The sequence below is a fragment of the Antechinus flavipes genome, chromosome 1 (genome assembly GCF_016432865.1).
Source record: "Antechinus flavipes isolate AdamAnt ecotype Samford, QLD, Australia chromosome 1, AdamAnt_v2, whole genome shotgun sequence".
Taxonomy (NCBI): Eukaryota; Metazoa; Chordata; class Mammalia; order Dasyuromorphia; family Dasyuridae; genus Antechinus; species Antechinus flavipes.
The window spans coordinates 305,672,764-305,699,108 of NC_067398.1; the positions used below are offsets into that span (position 1 = coordinate 305,672,764).

Sequence of the window (26,345 nt, forward strand, 5' to 3'; positions counted from 1 at the left end):
CATATTTGGGATACCTCTTCTTTAATGGAATCTGATGCTTATTTGTTCAAAATGAGAAAGTTTAAGAAATTACTATTGCCAAATATCTTTCCAAATGCCTGCCAAATAGTTTTACATTTAAATTTATTCTAAGTGGAGATCTCTGAAACACTTGTTCTACTTCAAAAAATAGTGTTCCTCAGATAAAGGCAAAGCCATATAGCTCCATCCCTAATCTTAAGATGTATCGACATTTCAGCATTTTAGCAGAATAATATGTTATCCTATAAATCTCTAATTTTCCTTCTCTCCTAAGTAGAAAGATAAATACTTAGGTAACTATAATGAACCTTTTATTTTTCTTTGTGACTACCAAGAAGAACATTTATTATTAATCCTAAAACATATAAATAATATCTATATTATTATTAATATTAGATATTAGACATATCTATATTATATAAAAATAGATGTACATATATATACATGGGTAATACCTATATATCTTAATAATCAAAACATAGATCTATGACTATGATATAGTCATATTCATCTCATAAATTCTCTTTTAGTCTTATAGGGCTTTTTGTTTGTTTTAAAGTTGGTGAGATTCAGGGCCTCAATGTGACATTTGGGGATGCCCAGGATACAGATGGTAATCCCTCCTTCTATCCCCCATTTAGCTACTTACATTTTAAAGTGCTCCATAAGGATTTCTATGGTCCCATTATATCAAAATTCCTTCATGCAAATTCAGTTTGATATTCTTTTTTTTTTCTTTTGATACCAATGCTCCTTATAAAAGGAACATCTGGCTGATTCTCAAAATGAAGGGGAATGTGTGAGAAATGAAAGAGAAGTGCCTAAGGGAACCAAGTCAAGGCCCATGGGAAACATGAAGGCTTTGTAGCATCTAGGCCGGAGCCTAAGAACATTTTCTGTTGAAAGGAACCCTTGTGCTTCCTAAGTATCATGTAGAAAAGGCACTTCTGGGAGGGTAGGAGTGCTTCTCCAAAAAAATGAATAAAGGAACATACTTACCCCAAACATTTGTCTGAGGTCCGGATCCCGGAATCTGAAGGGGATATTTGAGACATGCAGCCGCTTGGGCTGTGATTTGTTTTCTGTGTTTTCAGAAGGTTGTGTCTGAGGCTGGCCATCAGTCTGTGCTGCATCATCTGTCTGCTAAAAGAACAAAAGACAAACAAAGTAAAAGAGGTCTTCAGTGTACTTTTAGGTCTAATATCTATTTTCCATGTCACCACATAATGGGTGAGAGAATGAATCAAGGAAAGGTCTTCCTTAATTATAAAAGAAAGAAGGCTCTGTTGCCTTTGTTCAGTCCAATTTTAAGTGTCTAAGGATGTGCCTATATGAGTCTGCTCAGATAAAATATTAACTAAATTCAACTGAGGGTTGAATAGAAGAAGAGGGAGAATTGAACCAGTTGTTTGGCACTGCATATAAAAAAGCTGACCAACTGAATTAAGCATTTAGACAATGCTATAAATATCTTATAAGGCAAAACCCTATAAAAGTAGGATAAATATATTTGCAGTAACATATAAAAAGAATGAAATCTCACCCACTTCATGTAGCCCCTTAGATATAGGAAATACAGAGGGAAAAGAAGGCATTTTTGCTGTGATGATTTTTATTAAGGCTGCTGCTTGATCATTTTTATATATACTTTTAAAACCAGAAAGATTTTTATATATTTTAATTCACCTGCTTTGGAGATATACTTATTAAGGCATCTTCCTGAGGAAGTTCATTTGATCTGTAACTATGAATTTTCCAGTGTTTGTTAACAGAAATACAATCTTATTTAAAAAGTAAAATATAAACAGACTTAAATAGATAATCTTCCACAAGAAATTTTCAAAAAAATTATCACTCATAACAAAGTGCCATCTTCACAAAGCCTCAATGATTTTCCCTCTATGATTCCTCTTTTCAAAGACTACATTTATTAATTTTTCATTTTTTTCTACTTCCTTAGGTACATATTATTTCCCCTACTAGAATGTAAACTCATTGAAGACTAGTTTAACTTCTGTTTCTGTATTCTCGACATTTAAGCCTAAAGGGAGTAAGAAGGTGTAGTAGATCAAACATCAGGCCAAGAGTCAAGAGAGCTGAATTTATATGAAACCTCAGAAACTTACTAGCTAAATGCTGAAAATTATCTTTACAGGTATGAAAATTAAAAAAAAAAAGAAACTTGCAAACTCTGTGATTCTAGGCAATCCATATTTTGTTAGTTTGTCTCAGTTTCCTCTTCTGTAAAATGAGCTAGAGAGGGAAATGATAAACCACTCCAGTTTCTTTGCCAAGAAAACCCCTGATGGGGTCACAGAGTCAGACATAACTGACAACAAAGTCCTATATCTGAAGCACAGACAATTAGTAAATGCTCATTTATTGATACAATTTGGCATATTTCTAATTATAGCCATGTAACCATGGCTTATCTACAGATGTCATTTAAAATGTTCTTTTGTGATTCACTAATTTATATCTAGAATTCAAATTCCTGTGGGGCTGGTACACAGGTCCAGGAACTCGTCAAGGTTGTTAAAAGATCCAAGGGGAGGATTTCCTCTGTGACCAGCAATTTCTATCATGAGTGACCTTTTCATTTTGCTTAAACATGGAGAACTATTTAAAGCAATAACCCGGGCTGGCATTACTTCTCTCTAAGGGATTAGCTTCTTCTAATTCCACCGCATTCTTTCTTCCAGATAATCAAAGGAGAAAGAGATTACAGTTGTGTATGGCAAAGCCTTAATTAAGTATTTTTCTACCGGTGATGAAGTCTACAAACCACGTCCAAGGTAAGTGGTAGAAAAACAGATGGATGGGTATTATGGATGGATAAGGAAAGATAGACTATGGTTCTGCTAAAGTCCATGAATAGATATAGGAAAACATTCATCCTAGCCTGACATCTAGGAAGTTACTATTTTAACTGATTCTTGCTAAATATGCCCTAAATTTAGTTGTTTTTCTATTGGTATAGGACCATGAATACTATTAGCAGCCTCTAAATTTGGTGCCGTGTAGCAAAGTACCATTAATTCCTTCTCCGATATACAACTAACATTTCTGATGAAGATTGTCTCTGATATATATATCTTTTCTTTTCCAAGCCAAAAAAAAAAAAAAAAAGTAACTTTCTCTTTCTCTTCTGATTCTACAGGGTAGAGAAAAGACCCTATGTATGTCCTATGCTTCTAGTAAGAGATGTTCCTTGAACAATAAATGACACTGTTTCTCTTATCAGAACTCTTAACAACCTTCAGATTTTTACAAACTGACTCAGTTAGAAAGATTCTCAGAAAAAACTTCTATCTTGTATCAGACTAGTTGAACAATGTAAACAAAGCTTTCAACATTTTTTTTAATAAACTGACTCAATAAGAAAGTTTCTCAGAAACCTATTCTCAGAAAGAACTTCTATATTGTATCAAAGATAAGTTAAACAGTGTAAACAAAGCTTTCAAACAGGGATTTAAATCATTTCAAAGTAACAACTGAGTCTAATTTAAGAAGAAGGATGGAAAGAGAAAACAAGGTCATAATTCAAAAAAAAAAAAGTCTAAAGACTTACTCTACTTAGAATGGATATAGATATGTAAATATAGATCACTCTAGATAGAGATGTGTGTGTATAAATGTAAAATAGCCTATCTAATAATATAATAAGATCCTTAAATGTAGCATTTAATAGATCCTCTGAAGAATAATTAAGAAGAAAGAACAAACAAGTATTGGAAACCCAGACCTTTTTTGATTTCCTACGTCTCCCATTCTGATGTTAACCAACCAAGCATCTAGAGTTGTGGAAAGTATTTTACTCAGGGGACTAAAGGTTACAGCTTTGTTGTAGAAAGCAAGATCTTCTTGAGGACAAAGGGAGATACCCATTTCTTCCTGGGATGAGACCATTACAGGCAACTTTTCTTTAGGGGAAGGGTGCCATAAATGAAGTGAAGACAAAGAATTAAAAAATATTTCTTGGGAGTACTGCCTAAAGAAAGGAGAAATTCAATGTAGGTTGAGAACACCAAGGCCCAGCATTAATCTCTTGAAAATTACATGGAAGTTCATTTTTCTTACTGGTAATATGCTCACTGGTGATGCTGATTTGAGAAAACTACCTTGAAACTCTTCATTAGTACAATGCCAGGAATATAGTAAGCACTTAATAAATGTTTCTCATTCATTCATTCTTCACCCATCCATTCATTCATTTGAAATTACTACTTAACTACAAATTAAAATGGCTTATTTCCCTTTCTGAGAAGAGGACTTACTTGCATTTAAATTTTACCACAACTGCAGAATGTTTCAGTTTAATAAACCTAATTAGGAATTACAGAGATTATGATTAAACATATTAAATGATTAATAGCATTATGTCACTCATGTGAAAATTAAAATTAATCATCTTTAGTCAAACAGTACTTTGGAGAAATCTTTGTGTTGTTTTCTTTGATAAAAACATACAATGCTTAATTAATCATTTCGTAACACGCATTTGTACAAGTGTCCATGGGTTAGCATATATGAATACCTGTGTGCATGGCATAAGCCAGAAACTAGTAAAGAAAGAACAGAAAATTGTTCTAAGAGATTATCATGTATATTTTTGAGTTTTCTGCTTTGGTTATGTGTGTGTCCGTGGGTACTGTGCTGCTATAGCTTTCTTTTCTATGTATTTTACATAGGAATAAATTCAGGAAAAAAACTGAGAATTCAATGTCACCCCATAAAAGAAAATCTCATTAGCTCATAGAAGGACTCTGTCTTCAGGTAGTTGATATATTTTTGCTGCATAAGAATACAATGCTCAGCATAACTACAAACTAATGCTGGTTTGAGAAGAAAAATCTACCATTTCTTACACCTAGAATAATAGTTTAAAGGGGAATATCTTTATTTTTATTTGTTTGTTGCTCTTGTTAGTTTAGGAAATCACTCAAGAGTAGTCCTTGACCATAACCCTAATCCTAAACACTTAGTTCCTATTATTTCATTATACACCTGCTCTTCTAAAGTCAATGAAAACTGAACTCTAGAAAAATACTCTAAATCACAACTAGAAAAAGAAATGACCACTAAAAACAACTCATAAAAACAGCAGAGATGAAAACAGTTACTGTTTAGAGACTGAAAAGCCAAGCATATTAAAACCACGGTGCTTAAAAAAAGATATGAATTTTAAAACCAACATATGAACACTTCAATCTACAAAGATTAGGATGGAATATGAAATTATATATAAAATTATATGAAAGTAAGAATTTTCATGAAAATTATGATTTCATAGCACTTTCTTTCTTCCTTAAACCTGCTGATGTTTTTAAACTCCCAGCTGCAACCTTATCATGACAGAAGGAAGGCGCCTTAACATGTAAGTGAGTCCAAAGAAGTGTCATCTTTTTGCAAAGGCTTAACTATATTTTCCTAAATAAATTTGTTACAAAAATTTTCAACTTCTATATTATATAAAATATAATATTAATAAAATTGTCCCCCTTGTCTATCCCCTTCTGAACTTTCTCTTGCTCCCCTCCATGTATTTTTAAATGCTTTATGGTTTGCAAAGTGCTTTGCAAGTATTATCTCATTTTATCTCACAATAATCTCGTGTAGGCACTATTACATAGTTGCACACAATTACACACTATTGCACAGATGAAGAAACTGAGGTAAACAGAGGTTAAGTGACATGCCTTGGGTCACACACTTAAAAAGTGACTTCAGATCCAACACTTTATTTACTATAATGCCTAGCTCCTACTCAAAGGGGAAATATGTCATATAGAAATATTTTACTTTATACAATGTACTCCAGAAAAGTTGCATGTAAATGTAAATTTATCAAAAATTTACTAAAGTTTATTAATTAAAGTGTTTCAGAAAAACAAAGAATCATGTGTTTAAAAAATAATTTCTTTGTTTTCTTGGATTTTTGTATCTTTGATTCTTTAAGCAAAGCACATTTTAATTATTAAGTTAATTTTGATTTAAATTAATATCATTAATATTAAATGTATTTTGATTTTAAATTAGAATAAAAACAATTATATCTCTATTTTATAAATGAAGAAACAAATGAATACCTGTGCAAATTATACCATTAGAGAAGGACAATTTTGTGTAAAATCAACTTTTTTTGGTCTATTTTGTATATGGAAATTCTCTTTACAATTGAGGTTTGTTAAGGTCAGAATAAAAACATCAAGAAATTTAATTTTCAAAAGGAAAAAATGACCTCCCCAATGTTGTACAGATGTTAAGCAGAAGAACTATCCACAAACCTTTGTGGACAGAATTTAAATAAGGATTAGCAAAAGACTATGGGTCCAGAGTTCAAATCCTATTTCTGCTATTGACTACAATGTGTTCCCTTTGGCAAATCAATTTTGCTGGACCAAGTGAAGTGATTCAAATCAATTATTGTCAATGTCTCTTTCAGGTTTAAACCTCTCTTTTCTATAAGAAAAGAAAGCACAATCTTGTGAATTGGCACTGGAAAAGTAAGAATTTTCATGAAAATCATGATTTCATAGCATTTTCTCTTTATTCTTTAAACCTGCTGATGTTCTTAAGCTTTCAGCTGCAACATTACAATGACATGAGGATGGCTCCTGTACATGTGAGTGGGTCTATAGGACTGTTGATCTTTCTGCAAAGGCTTAACTAGAGGTTTCTGAATAAGCTCATTACAAGGGCAATGCCTTTTCTTGCTTTGGTCCTGTGATAAATCCCTATCAGGATCTGGAATGTTTGCTGCAGGTATTTCTTAATAAACAAACTCCCCAGATGCTTCTGTGTGTTATCAATGCTAAGAAAACACCGCTGGCTTTAATCTCCTGAAGATCACTTAGTGCCTTCACAAGGACTTTAATAAAGAGCTGGGGGCCTCCTCTCTGTCCATAATCATTCCTAATTCAATGAATAGCTCAGAGCTACCCAAAACTAATCCCAGTGAAATTGGATTTAGGCATCGACCAATCCAGCAGTGACTATATCAAAGGATGAATGCAGTCCTATAAAAAATATGTGCCTTTTTGCTGCCCCTTTTAATTTTGTCTTCTTTCTTTGCTTAGGTCTCAAATTCACCATGTCTAGCATTCTAGTTGTTTCTTGATATTTAAATTTTTCTTTAGACAAACTCTTGATTTTGTATTGAGATAAAGTATGGCTAGGTGCTGGAATGAAGATTTGATTGCTCTGGGTAACTCCTATTTGCACAAATTCTTTCATTTGTGGAAAGTGAGTACCATTTCTGCAACTTGAAGTCTAAAAGAGTTGAGTAGATAATTTAGAACTTATGGGACTTGCCCAAAGTTACAGAGTCAGTATGTGTGAAAAAAATCAAAGTTGAAGTCATGTCTTCCTCTCTCTCTGGTCCTTTTTTATCTCCATCATGCTGTCTCCCTAGATCTTCTTTTGATATCATCACCTAAATCATATTAAAAAATTGGAATAAGGTTTGGGAGGCAGAAGAGACCATGGCACAAAGTCAGTGATATGAGAGCATTGTTTTTTAATTTTGATATTGCTTATTCAGGGAACACTAGCTCCATTACTGCCTTTAAGACAGTCAGTGTGAATTAATTAAATATGATATTCTAGGGTGGGTAAAGGTCAGGAAACTGCAGCTACATGTTAACAAAAGAATGAGTGGCTCAAAAGGGACAAGATGCCATTGTCAACCAAAAAAACTGCAAAAGAATATCCACACAGAGAAGAATCTCACTGCTCGCTGTTCATATGTTACTTGGGTTGGGGACAGAGAAGAGATTCTGCATCTAGGATATTAAATATATTGAAATAAAAAAAGAGCAGGAGCAGAAAACAGTTTATTTTACAACTGCATATTTTTTACTATCTCCAATTCCGCCATTAGCCTCCTAAAAAACCCAAGACATAAGAAGCTAATGGAACATTATTTTCCCCACCATTAGCCTATTGAATATTTAGTATTGTATCTACATTACAGACTTGTTTTTCCTTTTATGTACAAGGTTCTTAAAAGTGATAAATAAAAAGTATATTTTTGAAAAGCCAGCTGTTTCTTCCTCCTACACCAATCAAGTTATTTCTCTGAGAGAAAAGCTTGTGAATGTCTTCTAGGCATTATTTGATTAAGTTGACAATATTATGTGAGCAATGGTTGAGTACCCACTGTGCTTTACTTTTGACCAAATTGATTTGTGTAATGAACACTTGTTCAGTCTCTTCTCTAAGCTTGAATAGGGCTCTTGATTTAACCAGTAATGCTGGAAGCCAAGTGAATTTACAGCGCCCACAGTCACTCTCTCTCAATCTGGAGAGAATAGCAAGAGCAGTACATGAGCAAGCATAATTCAATCCATTGGGCTATAAGCTCAGAAAATAATATCACAGAGCTCTGCAATATACCTATTTGATTTGATTTGTAAACCTGATAAAAAAGCAATCGAGAAAAGTTCAGGGAGAAAAATATATATGTTCTAAGCAAAAATGTAACCATATTGAATGTGTACAAAGAATTGAAAAAAAAAATCATGCATACTAAATCAACTTCATACCTTGCTTAGACAATGTGTGCATTCTCCACTTAAAATAAAGATTGTGAAAATTCATTTTCCATTTTAAAAAAATGGAGCCTTGGGAAAGAATTAGACCTAAAGTTTGACATTTTTGTATGCTGCTACATCAAAATTTACTGCCAAAGAATGTTAGCCCATGGAGATTCACTTGATTTTGACTCTCTCCCCTCCCCTCCTCATTTCAGCTCTGTTGGCAAACAAATGAATTTAATCACAGTGCTTTTGATGTAGCTAATATATTATTTCCAGCTCTGTAGCAATGGCTTTACAGACATGTGTTATATAATTTTAAAGTATATCCAGTTATGCAGAACTATGAGAAACATTGGCAATGACTTAGTCAATGGGAGAGGTGGTATAGAACAAAGGGCAAAGAATCCTATATTATACTTAGTGATCACTGGATATAGGAGATACCATAGTGACTACCTTTATTCTTTAAAATGTGCAGAAAGCAGGTACCAGAAATCAAATGTTTGACATCAGAAAAGGAGAAATAATTAAGTACTCTTGTCAGAGCAGATGCTAATTGACACAATGAAATTTCTATTTTTTTTTTTTTACTCAGTAGGCATGTTCTAGAGAGAATATTAGTAAGGAAACGATAAAAAAGCTTAGATGACCTTTAATGAAATTTTAAACTATTCAGATCAAGGCTCCTTCTTCCTTAAGAGAAAGAAAACAAGGTAACAAAAGTTGTTTTTCCTAGATTTCATCTGGTGCAAGTGACTTTCTCTATGGTCAGGGGAAGAACAGTGTCTTTGAACCAAGTTGTGCCTCAGGTGAATCCTTTCCCAGTTCCATATTTAGCCTACAAAGATGACTAGGTAAATGCTCAATGATATATTCATTATTCCAGGTTAGTAGTAATATTAGAGGCTCCTCTGTCAATTTGGGTTAATCAAGTGCTCATTTTACTAGGTCCTGTGGCAAGGAGAGCTTTGTAGATTTTTTTTTTTTGCTTCAGTTCTAGCATAATCTCATAAGAAGATACAACTGAAAGTCATTTTTCCATCTTTTAGGAGCAATGGCAAAATAAACTTTTGTGTGCCCCCATGGGAAAAAAAAAATATGTAGTGAAAATTTCCTCAGCTTCTTAAAGCTAAGTAATTCTGACAGCAATTCTGACAGATGAAGGGACTCAAAAAGTAAATGTCGTACCATTATAATAGCATAGAATTAGTTCGTAAAAGAGCAGGACCTACCCAGCTAGGTCTTCTGAAATACAAAGCTGATGATATTGCTTCTACTTTAACATGATGTTTTTCTGGTTTCTTTGTACTACTGTTGAGTATTGCCTGGATTGCCCAGAATATCCCAGAGTAAAGCACCAATGGCTCCCACATCAACCATAAATTCTGTATTTTCATGAATAAAGAAAATGGAATGCACTATCTAAATTTCAGACTGGAAAAAACCAAGACTGGACCAACCTTATATCTCAGTAGAAAAGAATTTAAATCCAGTTGGTTCTCAACTCATCTAGAGAAATAAATAGATTCCTAGAACAATAAGATGTGTTTTCCCTTTTGATTCTTTTGATAAAAGGGCCTGGCATCTATTTCTGGTGTAATTTCTTTAAAGAAAAAAAAAATACAAAAGCCATTTCCTGAAGCAGTAAGTCATTTGCTCTACAAAATAAATTATATATGAATTTGCCCTAGAAGTAGATGGGAATCTTAGAAATGTGTGATCAATCTATTAATATAGAAAGTTCCTATTAGCCTAAAGACTTGGTGTAACACATTTCAGTTGTCAAGACTGTTTTTAACAAACACTAGTAAAAGACATTCAATCATAATCCATTCTGTACTTGCATGGACTCTGGAAATCTAATGATCTGCTTCACTAAAATCAAGGTACACACATTCTTTTACAGAAGCTGAAACTTCAACATCCAAACCATAAATTTTTTAAAAATTGTCTTCAAAAATAGTCAGGGAAATTGTAGTCTTTGTTGTAATCATTTGAATAGCTTTAAATATATATGTGTGTGTGTGTGTGTGTGTGTGTGTGTGTGTGTGTGTGTGTATACTAGTTTTTTTTTTAACAGACAGATTTAGAATCTTACATGGAAAGACAATCTGTTACACGCAAATGTTTTCTTAATGAAGATTATGACTAAGCTACTATAACTAAAAGGAATTAGTTTTCACCATTTTTATCTGTCAAATATAAGAACACAGCTATAAACACAATTTGGTCACAGATAATTCGAAAAGAAACATGGATTTGTGGCAAGATTTCCATTCAATTTTCTTTAGTCTTGTCATTCTTTTGAAAAATATCTCCAAATCTTCCTTCTCCCTATAATATCTTCTTATGCCCCACCCTGAGTTCTGCATATTATTTTTTAAGGCTACCATGTTTTCCTTTGGTATCATATATCTATACTGCAAATCACTATACAATAGGTTTTATACATTGGTATGCTTCAGTCATTTAGTTTTATCTCTTAAGCATATGACATAAAAACATGTTTTAATTAAAGGAAATGCTAAAAGCAGGGGTATTTAGCCTAGACTCAGAAATCTTGAGTTCAAATCTTGCATCTACTACTTATTAGCTATGTGCAGCCAGGCAAATAACTTCAACATTCTAAACCTCTATGGGAGTTGAACTAGATGATGTGAAAGTAATATCTGATTTTTTTCGTCAGTCCTAATTCTATCTGCTATATTTGGCACTGTTGAACATTTCTTCCTGAATTTTCTCTTCTCTCTTGGTTTTCCTGACACCACTCACTTGCTTTGCATTCTACATGAATGATAGTTCTTTCTCAGTTTCTTTTGCTGGATTATCAACCTCATCACACCCCATAATTGGAGATGTCTCAGGATTCTATCCTGGATTGTATTCCCTTCTCACTGTATCCCACTTCCTCCAGTGATCTCATCAGTTCCCATGGATTTAATTACCATCTCTATGATGATAATTTTCAAATCTTTTTATCCTTCCCCAAACTCTCTGTGGTCCTCTAATCTCATATCTCCACCTGCTTTCAGATATCTTAATCTCTTATCTCCAACTGCCTTCAGATGTCCAGTAGACATCTTAAACTCAAAATATCCAAAGTGAAACTCATTACTTTCTCCTTTCTCTTCAACCCACTGACCCTGGTCTTCTGCTATTTTTAAACATTTCATTTCTCAGCATTGAGCATTTTTTCTGACTATCACACATATATGGAGTGATCTTTTTCCTCATCATCATGTACTGGCTTCCTTTAAGTACCAACTAAAATCTCCCTCTTCTACATGAAGTCTTTCTCTTCTTGCATCTTTCTTTTCTTCCTAATTCCCTATTTATCTTGCACATAACTTGTTTGTTATATATATAGTTGTTTCCTTTTTGTCATCCCCATTAGACTGAAACATCTTTAAGGGCAGGATTTGTCTGTGGCCTCTATTTGCATCTTCAGAACTTAGCACAGTGCCTGGCATATAATGAATACTTAATATATGTCACTGACTATTAGTCTTTTTCGCTAACATTTTCAGTTCCTATGAGTTTAACACTCCTATGCAAATGACTCCCAGATCTACTTATCGAAACCTACTCTGTTTCCTTGAGTTTCAAGCCTATATTCCAGAGACATATTTCCATGTCAAAAATTGAAATCATTATCATTCCCCCTACATCCTCTATTTTTCCATATTTCCCTCTGTCAAAGACACCATCATTCTTCCAGTACCTCAGATTCACAATCCCAACATGATCTTTGACATTTCATTCTCCTTCATGCACTTATTCAATCAGTTGTCAAATTGTTTCTCACTTCAAATCATCTTTTACATCCAAAACCCTGTCTCTCTACCCACATTGCTACCATCTTAATTAAGCCTTTCTTCATTTCTTATCTAAATTACTCCCTTATGCAACCAATTTCAATGCCTTCCTTTTGTCCAATGAATAAAATATAAACTTCTCTGTTTTAGTTTTTACTGCCACAAACAGCATGGCCCCAGGCTCAATAAACTTTATTAGCCCAAGCACACCGAAATCAAACTGAACTGCCTTTCTCTCTCTTCTTCAGTCACATTTCTCCATTTGTTGCCCTGCCTTTAATTTAATTTTTCCTTCTTAAGCCTGGAATGCACTCACTACCTTCTTATCTCTGTCTCTTGAGTGTGTATTTATAAATCATGTATTTGTCTCCTCAGAATATAAACTTATTAGGATTTTGGATCACCTCATTCTTTATATTTTCCTCCCTAGAATCTAGTCTACAAGGGTTTGAACTAAGGAGGTATGATATAAAAGATTAGAATGTTGGCCCTGGAGTCAGGAAGACCCAAGTGCAAATCCAGAACTCAGAAACTTATTAACTGTGTGACTCTGAGCAAGTCACTTAAGTTTTTCTGCTTTATTTTCATTATATTATTAATTTTATTAATTGTATTAATTATACATTTTATAATGATCATGAATATTAAATGAGAACATTTGTAAAATGTTTTGCAAATCTTAAAGTGCAATACAAATGCTAGATATTGATAATCATTATTACCTGATCCTTAGTGGACACTAAATAAATATTTTCTGATTTATATAATAAAAAGAACATTTTACTAAGACTGAGAATCTAATCCTATCTTTTCAATTTATTATTTATGGGGTCTTGGACATATCAGAAATTATTTGAGTCTAAAACTATTCCCTTTAAAAATGGTAATACTTTTATTCATTATCTCACAAGACTATTATAAAGGTCCAGTAAAATAACTTTTGTAGGCTTTGTGAATTATAAAGTATTAATTACTTTTACCCTGGGAGGTATGCTAGCAAATATTAAGTAATTTGGCTGGAATTGGTATGTAGAATATACCCCTTCCCCACAACATATTTGTAAACTTAATCTGCATTATTAGTATTATTTTCTCCATCTCTTTCTCAAGTCTAAACAATCAACAAAACAATGACTCAGACCTTGATTTGTATAATCTGCATACTTCTAGGCATAAATGCTCATACTGGAAATAAAATAGTTTTACCCAATACAGCCAGAGTAAACTGATCCGATTCCATTTAAAAGCAGTTATTTATCTTTTAGATAAGAATAAGTTCAGATTTAATGATCAGAACCAGGTTTGAAAAATGCCTTGAATCTATCAAAGGCACTGGATAAGATATTTAGCCTTTGAACAACTTTTACAAAAGGAGTTATTTCAGAAATGGAAAACACAAGGGCTTGCCTAAAGAGGAGGAAGTGGAGGCAGAAACCCAAAGCAGAGCTGGAAAGTATTAAGATTTGCAATTGAATGAAGAAAAGATAGAATTGAATTATGTCAGAAAAGGGAAATATTGAGAATGATTTCTGATTAGGCCCATGGGTTCCTGCCACTAGTTGTATCTATATATCCAGAGACTGTGAGAAGTTTCAAGAAAAGATCTACTCTTTCTGGATATTCTCTCTCAATGCTTATACATTGTAATGTAATTTGCTGCTGCTGCTTTACTCAAATGCTATCACCTATATTTTGCCTAAACCATAGAGATCAGGAGCTATCTAGACATAAATATAAATTAATTTTAAGTAAGGACACAAACCTTTGACTAATTGTTAGGAATTTTTCTAACTTGAGTCTCAGGACGTGGTGGGTGGGAAGGTGGGAGTGGTGGTGGTGGTGGTGGGGGTTCATCATATTGCCTGAGGCTTAAAATGAGCTAAAGGGTTTAATAGGGTGTTCATACAAATATAAAGTCTTTCAATGGTGATGAATGAAGATTTTCTCCAGAAGAAGGATCCAGTAGCAATGTGCAGAATGTACTGAAATAAGGAGGGAATAGCATTTGTGATAACTAAATAAATCTAAAATAACAGTAAAATGAAAAGCTGAATTGGACAAGGGTTATATGAAGGAAATATCACATAGGTCAAATCCATAGCTTTTGGTGACTGGTTAGATATAAGTCTATGGTGGAAATGGTGTGAAAAAGGGAGAAACCAAAAAACTGAATCTAGGTTTGAACTTCTATAACTAAAACAATGTTGGTGAAATTAAGAAAAAGAGGGAAATTCAAAGGGGAAATTGTTCAAATCAGAAAGCATGTGGAGAAAATGAATTTTCTTTGAACATATTGAGTTTATTAGTCACATTTTTCTATATATCTCTTAGCTATAATTTCCCACCATATACCCACTGTATGTCTTGAGACCCTTCTTTATGAATAAGTGGAACTAGCACAGAATCCCGGAGTTAGAAGGGATTTTAAAGGCCATCCTTTACAAGTCCAACCACACAAATCCAACACATACAAGGAAGAATTTTCTTCTATGAAGTATTAGGTGAAGGGGCAGGGATTGCCCATGATCTCTCAAGGCCCACTCCATTTCTGAGGAGCTCTAATTATTGACAAAGTTTCCCTAATATGAAGACCAGATTTATTTCTTGGCAACTTTCATTCATTCCTCCTGTTTCTGTTTTCTGGATCCAAAAGGACTAAGTCTAGTTCCTCCACCTAGTTATGACAGTCCTTCAAATAGCTACAAGGAGTTTTTATATCCCCCCTGATTCTTTTTTTCTCCAAGATAAGCATACTTAGTTTTTTCAAACAATCTTCAGCCCAAGACTACCTTGGTCACTGTTTGTGTTCTGATATTTCAGAGTGAATGTAAATTGCAATAGCTTATGCTTTGACCAGAAAACCAGAGGGTCTTTCACTCTCAGGTTTTTTTTTTTTTCCTGACTAGGTAAAAGAAATATTTTTTCTGCCTCACTTCTTACTTAGCTTTAATCACTAAATGGGAACTGCCTCATACAATTTGAGATTTGGGAGAGACCTTAGCTTAAAATGGACAAGGTCTTCATTGAATCAGAGGTCATCTTTAGTCATCACTGGATCTAGATGACTCTGGAGGGGAAAATGAGGCAAGTGACCTTGCACAGCACTCCCTTACTTAAATCCAGTTCTCTTGCAAATGATGACATCACCTTCCTAATGTCATGGTCCTCTTTAAGAATGAAGAATAACTAGAGGCAACTAGATGGTACAATGGATAGAGCATCGGCCCTGAAGTCTGTATGACCCTGGGCAAATCACTTAACCCCAATTGTCTCAGCAAATAAAAATAATAATAATAATAAATAAATAAAACAAAATAAAATAAAAAGAATGAAGGACAAATATAATATGGACTCAAGTATCCCTCTCACACTCTGGAGAGGGATAAGATTCTGCAACAATAAAAGTAGGATTTTTTCAAAAGGTATGACATTCTGTTTGGTAAAATTCCTGCCAGTTTTGTTTATTTTATATTTTTATATTATATTCTAGATTACATGAAAACTTTCAATGAATTTTTAAGTGACTCACTGATAACTCAACACAAGCCAAAAAGACAACATACTAGACCTAATACTCAGAATGCATGCTGAATGGAACTTCTCTCCTGTTCACTAACTACTCTTAGTTAAAACATAGGCCTTTTAAGAGATTTCTTGTAGGAGGGAAAAATGTTGAGAATTCCATAAGAATTATGAAATAACTAAGAATTTTACAATCAGAGTTAATTTAGCTTAAAATTTTGCCAGTCTTTATCGTGAAAATGAAATCCAACTAAAAATTGTATCAATTAAATTAAATTGTGTATTTTTTTCAATTTATTTTGTTTTATCACTACAAAAAGAGCTCGTTCAAAAATCCCAATTGTCTTTGTCTTGGGTAGTATTGAATTAAGATTACACATTTGATATCAATCAGCAACAATGTAAGTTAATTGACACATTCATTGAGAAAGTTCAAAAGAGACATTTTCAAATAATTTATGTGTAAGAATATTTTTAGTAAAAACTGAGAAAAATATATGTATCATAGAATCTCAGAATATTAAATCTGTAAGTGATGTGTTTTAGTCCAGATCTCTTGTTTTTATAATGGAGAAATCCCAGAGCCAACAGGTAAAATTACTTCTTTGCTAGATTTATATCTGTGTTGTAGGCCTGGCTAGACCATAAACTCCTTAAATTTCAATTTAGTCTTACTCATTTGTGTATCTCACTCTTCTCCCACAATGGCATCTTAAAGGGCTTAACCTATACCGGACACTCAATAACTTTGCTGACTTTATTTTCCTAAGTCACACAGATATTGGAGGTAAAGTTGGGACTAAAATGCAGATCTCTTCATTTCAAAATGCAGAGCTCATAACTTTGAGATTCTGTACTAAATAAAAATAACCTCATTTAATAAGAGCTTAAATAAATTCATGAATGGTAGAACAATAACAAGTGATTAGTATGGCAAAGTTTATGATACTCAGCTCACCTTTGTAAGAAACAAATATCTTCTACAACATATCTCTTGGAGATGTTTGGAAAATGGGTTTGTCTTAGACAGATATTGATCAGATCAGTCTGTCATTTTTCACATTTTTATGGTGATTTTAACTGGGGTGGGGAGGGAGAGTCAAAATATGTATCATTCCTTGAATCAAAATGAAAGGGAATTTTCTTTTCTAAGACAATGATGATACAAAAAGGAAGAAAAACTAAATCAAAATTGCAATTTAATAAAAATCCAGTGAAAAACACCAACTATGAGAACTCAGGAACTCAAAATGACATCTCAGAAAATGACTAAAAAGCATAACAAGAATTGTAAAAGGTCATCAGATCTCAGTGAGTGCCAGAAAATGGAAAGAGTGAGAAGACTTCAAAATGAAAAGTTTGTTAATTATAAGGCAGGCTTTTCAGAAGGCCCAGGAGATAGGGCTAGAGGGACATTTGGGAGAGTATCAGATAAAGCAAGAAAAGAGGCAAAGAAGATGGGAATGAGAGATGAGAGGGATGGATAAGTTTGGAAAGAGAAGATGATCCTTCAACAGCTGAGAGTTCCGTATCCCTGGAAGTGGAAAAATGTAAAAGATGGAATTATTACTAACCACTAAGGAATGAATCTATGAAAAATATCAGTGGGTGGGAAACATCCATAAGAAAGGCAGATTATTAGAAAATTCAAGGCTATGCCTTGATAGCTGATGCTGAGAGTCCGGGACATATTTTCATTACTTAATTTGGATATCATTTTCTCTTTTCTACTTCTTCCCTTCTGTTGGCCAGAATTAAGCTATTTTACCATTTCACTAACCCTGGATAATACCATTAGAAGTCTAGTTGAGGAAAAATGAGAACTATCAGACAACCACTCTAACTTAATGACAGATCGCACATGTTCTCAATGTCACACACAACAGTTTTCTGTATGAGACCCTGCCTCAGACTTTATTGGAAAAAATGAGGGGACTCAGACATTTTTCCATATACCATCCTCATGATGACTCACATCATTCAGTCTTCTTCTCCCACTAATCCCTCTGTATGCACCAATGATCTCATCTCTTCCCTTCCCAACTTCTCTAGTACATTAATCTCTTGATGACTCTCATTCTGTCTTATTTTCAACCATTCCATATGGACTAATTCCCTTTTAGCTCCCTACAAACAGGCTCCCATTTCTCTCGTCCTTAAAAGACTCATTCACTTAATCTTACTATCTCCATTATATATAATCTTCATTAGGGATTTCCTTCCCTTTGTGGTTAAACTCCTTTTGAAAGCAATCTACAATATGAATAGATAGTTTCATAAGGCAGTTCATAAAGCTATCAAAATTCACCATATGAAAGTTTTAATCACCCATAGAGAACTGCAAATTAAAATGACATTGAGATTCCACCTCACAAAGGCAACAAAAAAGAAAAAATGACAGTTTTGGAGGGACAACAGGAAAAGAGGCATGATTGACAGATTGTTAGTAGAATTAGGCATTAGAAAAACAATATGGAACTATCCCCATAAAGTTATAAACTGTTCAAACCATTTAATTCACCTATATACTACTAGGCTTATATCCCAAAAAGATCAAATAAAAGGAAAAGGCCCTAAAAAATAATATAAAACTATACTTTTCATAGTATCCCAAAATTGAAAAGTATAAGATTTTCTTTCTATTGGGGAATGACCAAACAAATTATGAATGCAATGTAATTATTATGCTAAAATAAAGGACAAAATGGCCTATTTCAGAGGAAGCTCTCTATGAAATGATGAAAATGTGTAGAACTAGAACAAATTGTATAATGACAACACTGTAGAGAAAATAACTCTGAAAGACTAGAATTCTGATAGATGCCGTGATAAACCACAAGTCCAAAAGACTAAGAATAGAAACATATTGGCTCACTTCCTGCCAGAGAGCTGATCTTAAAATGCAGAGAAAATATATATTTGTAAGCTTTGTCAATATAAAAACATGGTTTGCTGAACTACATGTTTGTAATATGAATTTTTTCTGATGGGGTGGATAAAGGTAGGAATATAGTCTTATTCAAAAAAGAGTCTTAAGAAGGACACATTGATAAATTAATAAATCATTTACAAAGAAATCAAGGCCATTCACACTAGATAATTCAGTTCCTCACTTTTAACTCTATTCTGTCATCTATAATGTATTCTAACCCATCATTCAAATGAAGCTTCTCTTTCCAAAGTTACTTATACTCTTGTGAGATCTAATGGCCTTTTCTCAGTCTTGATCCATTCTGACTTCTGTGTAGCCCCTGTTTTGGGATATTTTCTCATCGCTAGGTTTTCATGACAGTGCTTTTTCCTGAGTCTCCCACTATCTCTCCTTTCTAGTCTTCTTTGCTGACTTTTTATCCATGTCATTACAAGTAACTATAGACATTCCCTGCAAGGCTCTCTTCTGGGCCATCTTCTTCTCCTCCTACACTCTCTTGCTTCATTAAGTTCAATTATCCTCTCTATACAGATCATTCCTTGTCTCTCTCTGGAGCTCCAGTACCATAGTACCACCTTTTTTTTTTTTTTTTTTTTTTTTTTATTTAAATATCTTGAATTGGATTTACTGTAGCTATCTCAAACTCAACACATTCAAAACATTCCCCCCATAATTATTGAGACTTTATGCTTTAGGCACAGTGCTAAGCACAATTATTTTACAGAAACCATTTTATTATTTAATATTCAGTCACTAGATATATTATCATAAATCAGTTTTGGACCAACCACACTGAAGACTGTCCCTGGATTCTTGCACATACCACAGTAAAGTATGTGAATACTAAGAAATATGATATTTAACTGTGGATATTCATAATATGTGACTTTCAAATAGTTATTTTTTTTAATGTCTAACTATTCCAATCTCCTTAGGCTGAAATGCAATTCTTCATTTAAAAAAATTCTGTTTGTTAATATGAAAAGCATCACTTAATTATGACTAATATAAAATGCCTTATAGAGTAATAATTTAATAATATTACCATCTTATTTATACAGTGCCTCTGGGCTTCTCATTAAAACTATAACTAAAAACTAACTAGCCCAAATGGTATCAAAATTTCAAAATACTATAAAACAATAAGCCCTCCCCTGGCCATCATAAAGGCCCTTCTCCCTAGCCTAAGAGCAACTATTAATGAGTAGTGTAAAACTCAGATCACATTCCACTCTACCCATTCTGTCCTGTTCCCCTGGTAGGAAGAAAGGGAATTCTATAAGAGCTACAGGAAAAACACAAAGGGAATACTGAGATCTGCTTTTAGTATGATAACAATAAGTGGCTGTCACCTATCTATAGAAATTAGGATCAGCTTTGTTTATATAAAGTAAAACCTAAAAGGTGCAAACATCTGGGTAAATGAAATAGATCATTTTCCTAAATATAATAGTACATTAAGGCATTCTAGCCTGAAGTAAATCAACCTTTCCTCCAATTCACCTCCTAAACCCCATAGTTATAGAATCCAAACGCTGCAAATGAGATCCCTGCAGCACTTACACAAGCAAGCTGAATCGGGTCTGGATTGTAGTATGAATTCAGGTTAGTGTCTTCCTCTTTGTAGCTTTTCATTTTATTTGCTGTTAAATGGGGCAGGGCGAGGGAGTTGTATCTGATTAACTTCAAGGGCTCTTCTAATACTAAATTCTAGTAACCTTTTGATGTAACAGACAGAGCAGTAAATTTGGAATCAAGAAGACTTGGTTCAGATCCCTGCTTTGCCAAGTGTTGCCTTTGTGCCTTGAGAATGTTACTTAATGCCTCTCTATCTCAGTATCCTCACCTGTTAGAATTGATAACCTCTACATGTCCCTCTAATTTTAAAATGTATGTTCTTGGAATCTTTACTACACCACTTAATCCTGGCTTTCTTATTCTATTTTGCCAATTTGTGAGGAGGAAGTAGGATTGGAAGTACTGATGAGGAGGGAGGGAGCACAGTAGAACTATGAACTCTGAATTAGGAGTCTGGGGTTAATATCTAGATTCTTTGATTTAATGGCTATATAACCTTGGGCAAGTCAACACACACACACACACACACACACACACACACACACACACACACGATGTGATCCATGATGTGGTGTTGGTCACCAAAAGTTGTAATTTGGACATGGGGATGAATTCACAATGGCCATTCTCTTTAGCCAAAGGTAGATTTACTTAAGGAAATAGGTTACAGACAAAATGAAGGGATCTAAAAGACACCAGGAATGGAAAATATGTAATTGAATGGGAGAGCATATGAAAGATAGATTCCTTAGTGGAACTCACAGTTACCCAGTAAAAAAGGAATATTCCATGAGATTAGGGAATGCCCTTAGCTGGCAGGCTAAATCCCAACAAGGAATTAGCACCCTAAAATTGTTAGCCTTCTGTAAGGAGAAATGAGATTGGGAAACATAGTATCATTAAGGGAGATACCACATGGTGTGGAAGATGGGTAAGGAGAAAGATATCATGGAGCAGAGTGCTGTGGTGGGCTGATCCAAAGGAAAGCCCATAAGTAGATTTTTCAGGGAAAAGTTAGCCTCAGGGACATGATTAGGATTTCTGATCTCAAAGAGTTTGAGATAACTTGAATTTCAAATTGGACCACCTCCCTAAAGGGTGGGACCTAAAGGGTTCTAAACTGATCTCTGTCAGAGCCTTCTACCTGCCTACTTGTTCCAGAGATCAATTCTTTAATTTCTCTTGATCCAAAACATCATTCAGGACCTCATCATATATGTAAACACATATAAAACACATGCATACACATAGAAATATGTATGTGTATATAAACATGGGTGTACATATGTGTGTGCATACAGAGAGAGAATTTGAGTCACAATCTGGGGCAACCATGACAAGACATTCATCACAGATTAAAAAGGTGTGCTAATATTTAATGGAATAGATTCATGGGCTTGGGCAGTTACAACACAGAAGTAGTCATATTGTATATGAGAAATTACCGTTTTAGGGTACCCAACTTTTAAAGTCTCAGGAGAGCAGAGAAATGGGAGAGGAGCAGGTTCCAAGAAAGAAAGGGGAGGAATCAAGGAAGAACTGACCAGTTGCCAAAATTGCCTAAAGATAATCTATTAAGATCTCTCAGGTTGCTATAATTGTCTTTTAAAGGTGCTAACTAAAAACTCTCAGTGATTGAGAAAAGGCTGATTAAAGCGTTTCCATTCCTGAAGAAACCTTAGATATTTTCCAGTCCCAAGGTTAACTTGGGCCCCCAAACATCTAAAAAAAACCTATTCTGCATTTAAACTGGTTTCATTTGCAATCCTAAACATTTTATTTTATTTTATGCATTTAAAGCAAACATTGTTCTGAAAAGTATTCCAAAGGCTTCACCAGACTGACCAAGGAGTCCATGCTCCAAAAAAAGTTTAGACTCTTTTGTCTAGTTCAACCTCTTTATTAGAGAAGTGAAATCCTGGATCTGAACCTACCTCATCTTAGTTCATTCTAGTGTTCTCTCTCCAATATCAAGATGCTTCCTATTACAGGGAAAAATGGGTTAAACAATATCAGTTATATGATTTTTGTAGCATCTTTTTTTTCCTTTCAATGTTTATGAGAGTGACTATGGTATTTTAAATGGATAAATCTGGAGATGGAATTTATTGCTTTCACTATCAATGGTAATCATCATGTCCTTCTAATACTACTTAGAACAAAATACAATCTAAAAGAAATCTACATTATCTCCAAAGGTCCTTGTTGTTATCTTCCTTTAGCCTCTCATAATTTGTAAATTAGTACAATGAATTGTATTTAAATACCTATAAGACTAAAAATATTGATAATTCATGCCATTTAAGTGAAAAATGAAACTCCAAACTATAAACTCCAAAACCTGTACTAAATCATTTAGAAGCTTGTGTTTCCTGATATGTTAATGATTTTTCATGACGAAATATTTGTTATAAATCTGTCAATTTTTGTGTAAGATCTGTGATACATAAATGATCAAAGTGATTAATATTTACCAAAACCCAAAGGGCAGATTGACCTAGTAGAGAGGCTGGCCTAAAGTTGAGGAGGATACAGATCCTAGTTCTACATTCTTCACAGACTAGCTGTGGGATCATAAATCACAATCTTCAAAGAGCTACTCTAAGACAAATTGCCAAGGTGCAGGAGGAGTTTCTTACCAGGAATTCCCTATACTGATCACAAGTTTAGAGCTCATTGTCACCTCTCCAAAGCAAATAATAATAATAATAATAAATGCAAAGGTATTTCTTTATAAACTGTTAATTGCATTAACTAAATGAAAACCTTGTTGGAAGTCCAGCCTGCCATCTAGTATGTGACCATGGCTGGAGAAATCACTTAGTCTCCTCCAAGTCTGTCTAAGATTATAAATAGTAAAGAAAGTGTCTCTCACAGTAGGAAGGAGTTTCCTCATCTTGGAGTTTTCTATACCATAGAAATCATAGGTTCAATCAAATTTTACCTACCTACCATCTAGTTCTTTGAATTGACCTTTTCTCTTATCTACTGATCCATATGTGATAGATTCCCAAAGCTGATTACATACATGATTGAATCCACCAAGCACCATGTTCTAACTGTGAAGAAATTGAAAAGATAACAATGAGGTGTCCAATACATAACTGTGTTTGAAAAATGATTAGGGAAAACTGACACAATTATGCACTTGTTGAGTTGGTGGCCATTTATAAACAGATTTTGTAAGTTATCAGGATTCAGACTGAAAGGTGCTAATGCATCATTATGATCTAGCAGGTTGCTTGCTGAGTTTTACAGCATTTCACACTACATTAACCTTTTGTACCGCCAATATTTATGACCTTATAAAAAAGTATTTATCAAGCTGAAGCCAATATGCAACCCTGTATTTGAGTCATCACTGTTTAGAAACAGTTTTCTCTCCTTTGTTCCTGGATTTAAAATGTCTAAGAGATGCTGTATTCATAATCTGCTGTTGCCTCACTCATGAGTAGGAGTACCAATCTGTTTCATTCTGTTTTTGTCAAAAATAATGAACAAAAAGATCAGATGGTCAGGTCAGTTGAAACTATAATCATCAAGAGAATATCTCAAGTCAACCCAACAAACATTTTCTTGATCATATACTATATCCAAGACACTGTGCCATCTAAAAAATATTTCCTTGTTTTCACACACACAAAAAAGAGAGAACTGAAAATCACAATCCATGAATTTTTTTTTCCTGCATAAACATACCATTATTCTAATGTGAGGTCCTTACAATCTGATATCAAGAGATTTTAGTAGAATGTAAGTTACTTGAGGGTGGGAGGTGGGGAACTTTTTTTTCATTTTGGGCTTTGTTTATTCACCACATAGCAGAGAGCTAGAACATGATGGGTCCTTAATAAACATTTGTCAAATTTAAAATTAGACCAAGAGTGTAATGGAAGGAATCAGAATAACTTACCAATCAGACAGAGGAAACTAATATTGATATTCTCCTAGAGAATAATTGCCCTATCTTATAGGGGCACTCAAACTTTGCAACTCTCAGGGTAACTTTTAGATTTAGCTCTCAGGTTAAAATAGATTTCTCTTATATAAAGCAGTAAATGGGACTGCTAGTTGTGCTGTCTTCAAATTTGCACACCAAATAATTAGCTCAAAGAAATGTCAATAACTAATAATCACTCCTATGGAACTGAGCAACAATATTCTAGGCACACTGATATAGAAGATATGATTCTGAAGGATGCAGCCAATAAGTTTATGTGTGTCTGTTTAGAAGGATATAGGCTTTGATATTTCATAGAATTACTGAGTAATCTATATCCTATGGCACAATAAAATGAGATCAAAGCTTCCTACTAAGAGTAAAAGAGGAGGTTTGTTTAGTACTTTAGCCAGGTATTTTCATTCATTTTTATCCCTAGGAACCTATGGAATCAGAAAGGTTTTTATTCTTTCCAAAATAAAATTTCAGTATAACCAAATACATAATTCTGGGAGCTACTATATCAAATAATAGTACAACTACTACTACAAAGAGGTTCTTCATCTTTTCATTGTCATAAACTTCTGTGGAATTCTACCGAAGTCCACATATACCCCTTCTCAGAATAATGTTTATAAATGAACAAAATGAAATGCATTACATAACAAAAGAAAACAATAGTTTTGAAAGACAGTTACCAAAATCTTTTTAAAAAATAAATTTATGGATCCCAGATAAAGAATCTTTACCTTTATAAAGATCTTTATCTGGGAGATACCTTTAATCAAAGATAGATTCATTCTATTTCAGATATCTACTTCAAGTATCTCAGATAATAATGATGATAATAACATAATAATGATGATAACTATGATGATGATTCATATTTACATAGCACTTTATGATTTGCAACTTCTTTACAAATATTTCATTTTATTATCACAACTCTGGAAAACATATTATTAACCCATGCTACCATTGAGGAAACTGAGGCAGACAGTATATAAGGTCACATATGCATTAAGTATTTGTCATAATCTGAACTATTTCAATTGAGATATATATTATATACAGTTGTTTATGTAAAATTGAGCCACTGAAATGACCACAGGCTTATTTAATACACACTTACTCACCAGGACTGGATTCTTATATATCCCACATACTCAGCTATTATACTTGCTATAGCTACCAAAGAAAAACAATCTTCTTTCTATTAGTGTAACTTCAGCTATTGTTATAGTCTATCCTATGAGATACCTAATATTTTTATGTTCCTGGTAAATTTTCCTTCAATAGATATGTTTCTAAAAAGTTTATATATACAACTTATTTTTACAATTAAATCTCTTTTATTATTTATGAAAATCCTATAATCCCTTCCTCAGAGCAAAGACTTCATTTGTAAAGCAAATAGTTAATGCCATCCTACCCTAGAATTTTTTTTTAGTCAAAAGTTTTACATTTAAAACCTGTACACTTGATTTTTTGTAGGTTTTCTACAAGAAGAAAAGCAAGACTTAACTTCCTGGCTTGGTGCACTGATATCTCTCTATGCAATGACATGTCAACTTTAACAAAAAGAAGTACCAAGCCTGTGAGCTCCTTAGACAGTTCATTGACATGGGACTGAAGCTACTGTAGTCCTCAAATCAAAATAAGGATCATTTAGTCAAATTCTCTTTTTCCTTAAGCTCAAAGCCAAGATGCCTATTTCTTTGGCTTGGTATTACTCCAGAGACTATGAGATAGTGGCCAAGCTTACACCTGAAGAAAAGAAATGCTTCTGAATGGTACAATTTTAATTCTGTGACCAGAGTTCTTAAGACTTAAGGGAAGGGCCCATCCTGGGGAGAGTACATTCTGAGGCCCATCTTTTTATGTTGCCTCTAACCATTTTAATAATATTATCCAAATAAAATCAGTTAAAATGAATGCTAAGGAGACAACTTTTTTTTTTTTAATATAGCACAGTATATGTAAAATATCTAAAAATG

General features: G+C 33.7%; 1 protein-coding gene across 43 annotated transcripts in view; it reads right to left on the reverse strand.

Annotated features, from left to right (window-relative positions):
* RBFOX1 (RNA binding fox-1 homolog 1) overlaps positions 1-26,345 on the reverse strand; it is a 1,699,751-nt gene that overhangs the window by 122,285 nt on the left and 1,551,121 nt on the right. For 42 of the 43 annotated variants that reach the window (XM_051964083.1, XM_051964074.1, XM_051964056.1 and 39 more), the window contains one exon: positions 1,021-1,164. In XM_051964083.1, the coding sequence (XP_051820043.1) occupies positions 1,021-1,164 (144 nt within the window). The remainder of the gene's footprint in view (positions 1-1,020; positions 1,165-26,345) is intronic. The other variant, XM_051963751.1, reaches the window with a different exon arrangement.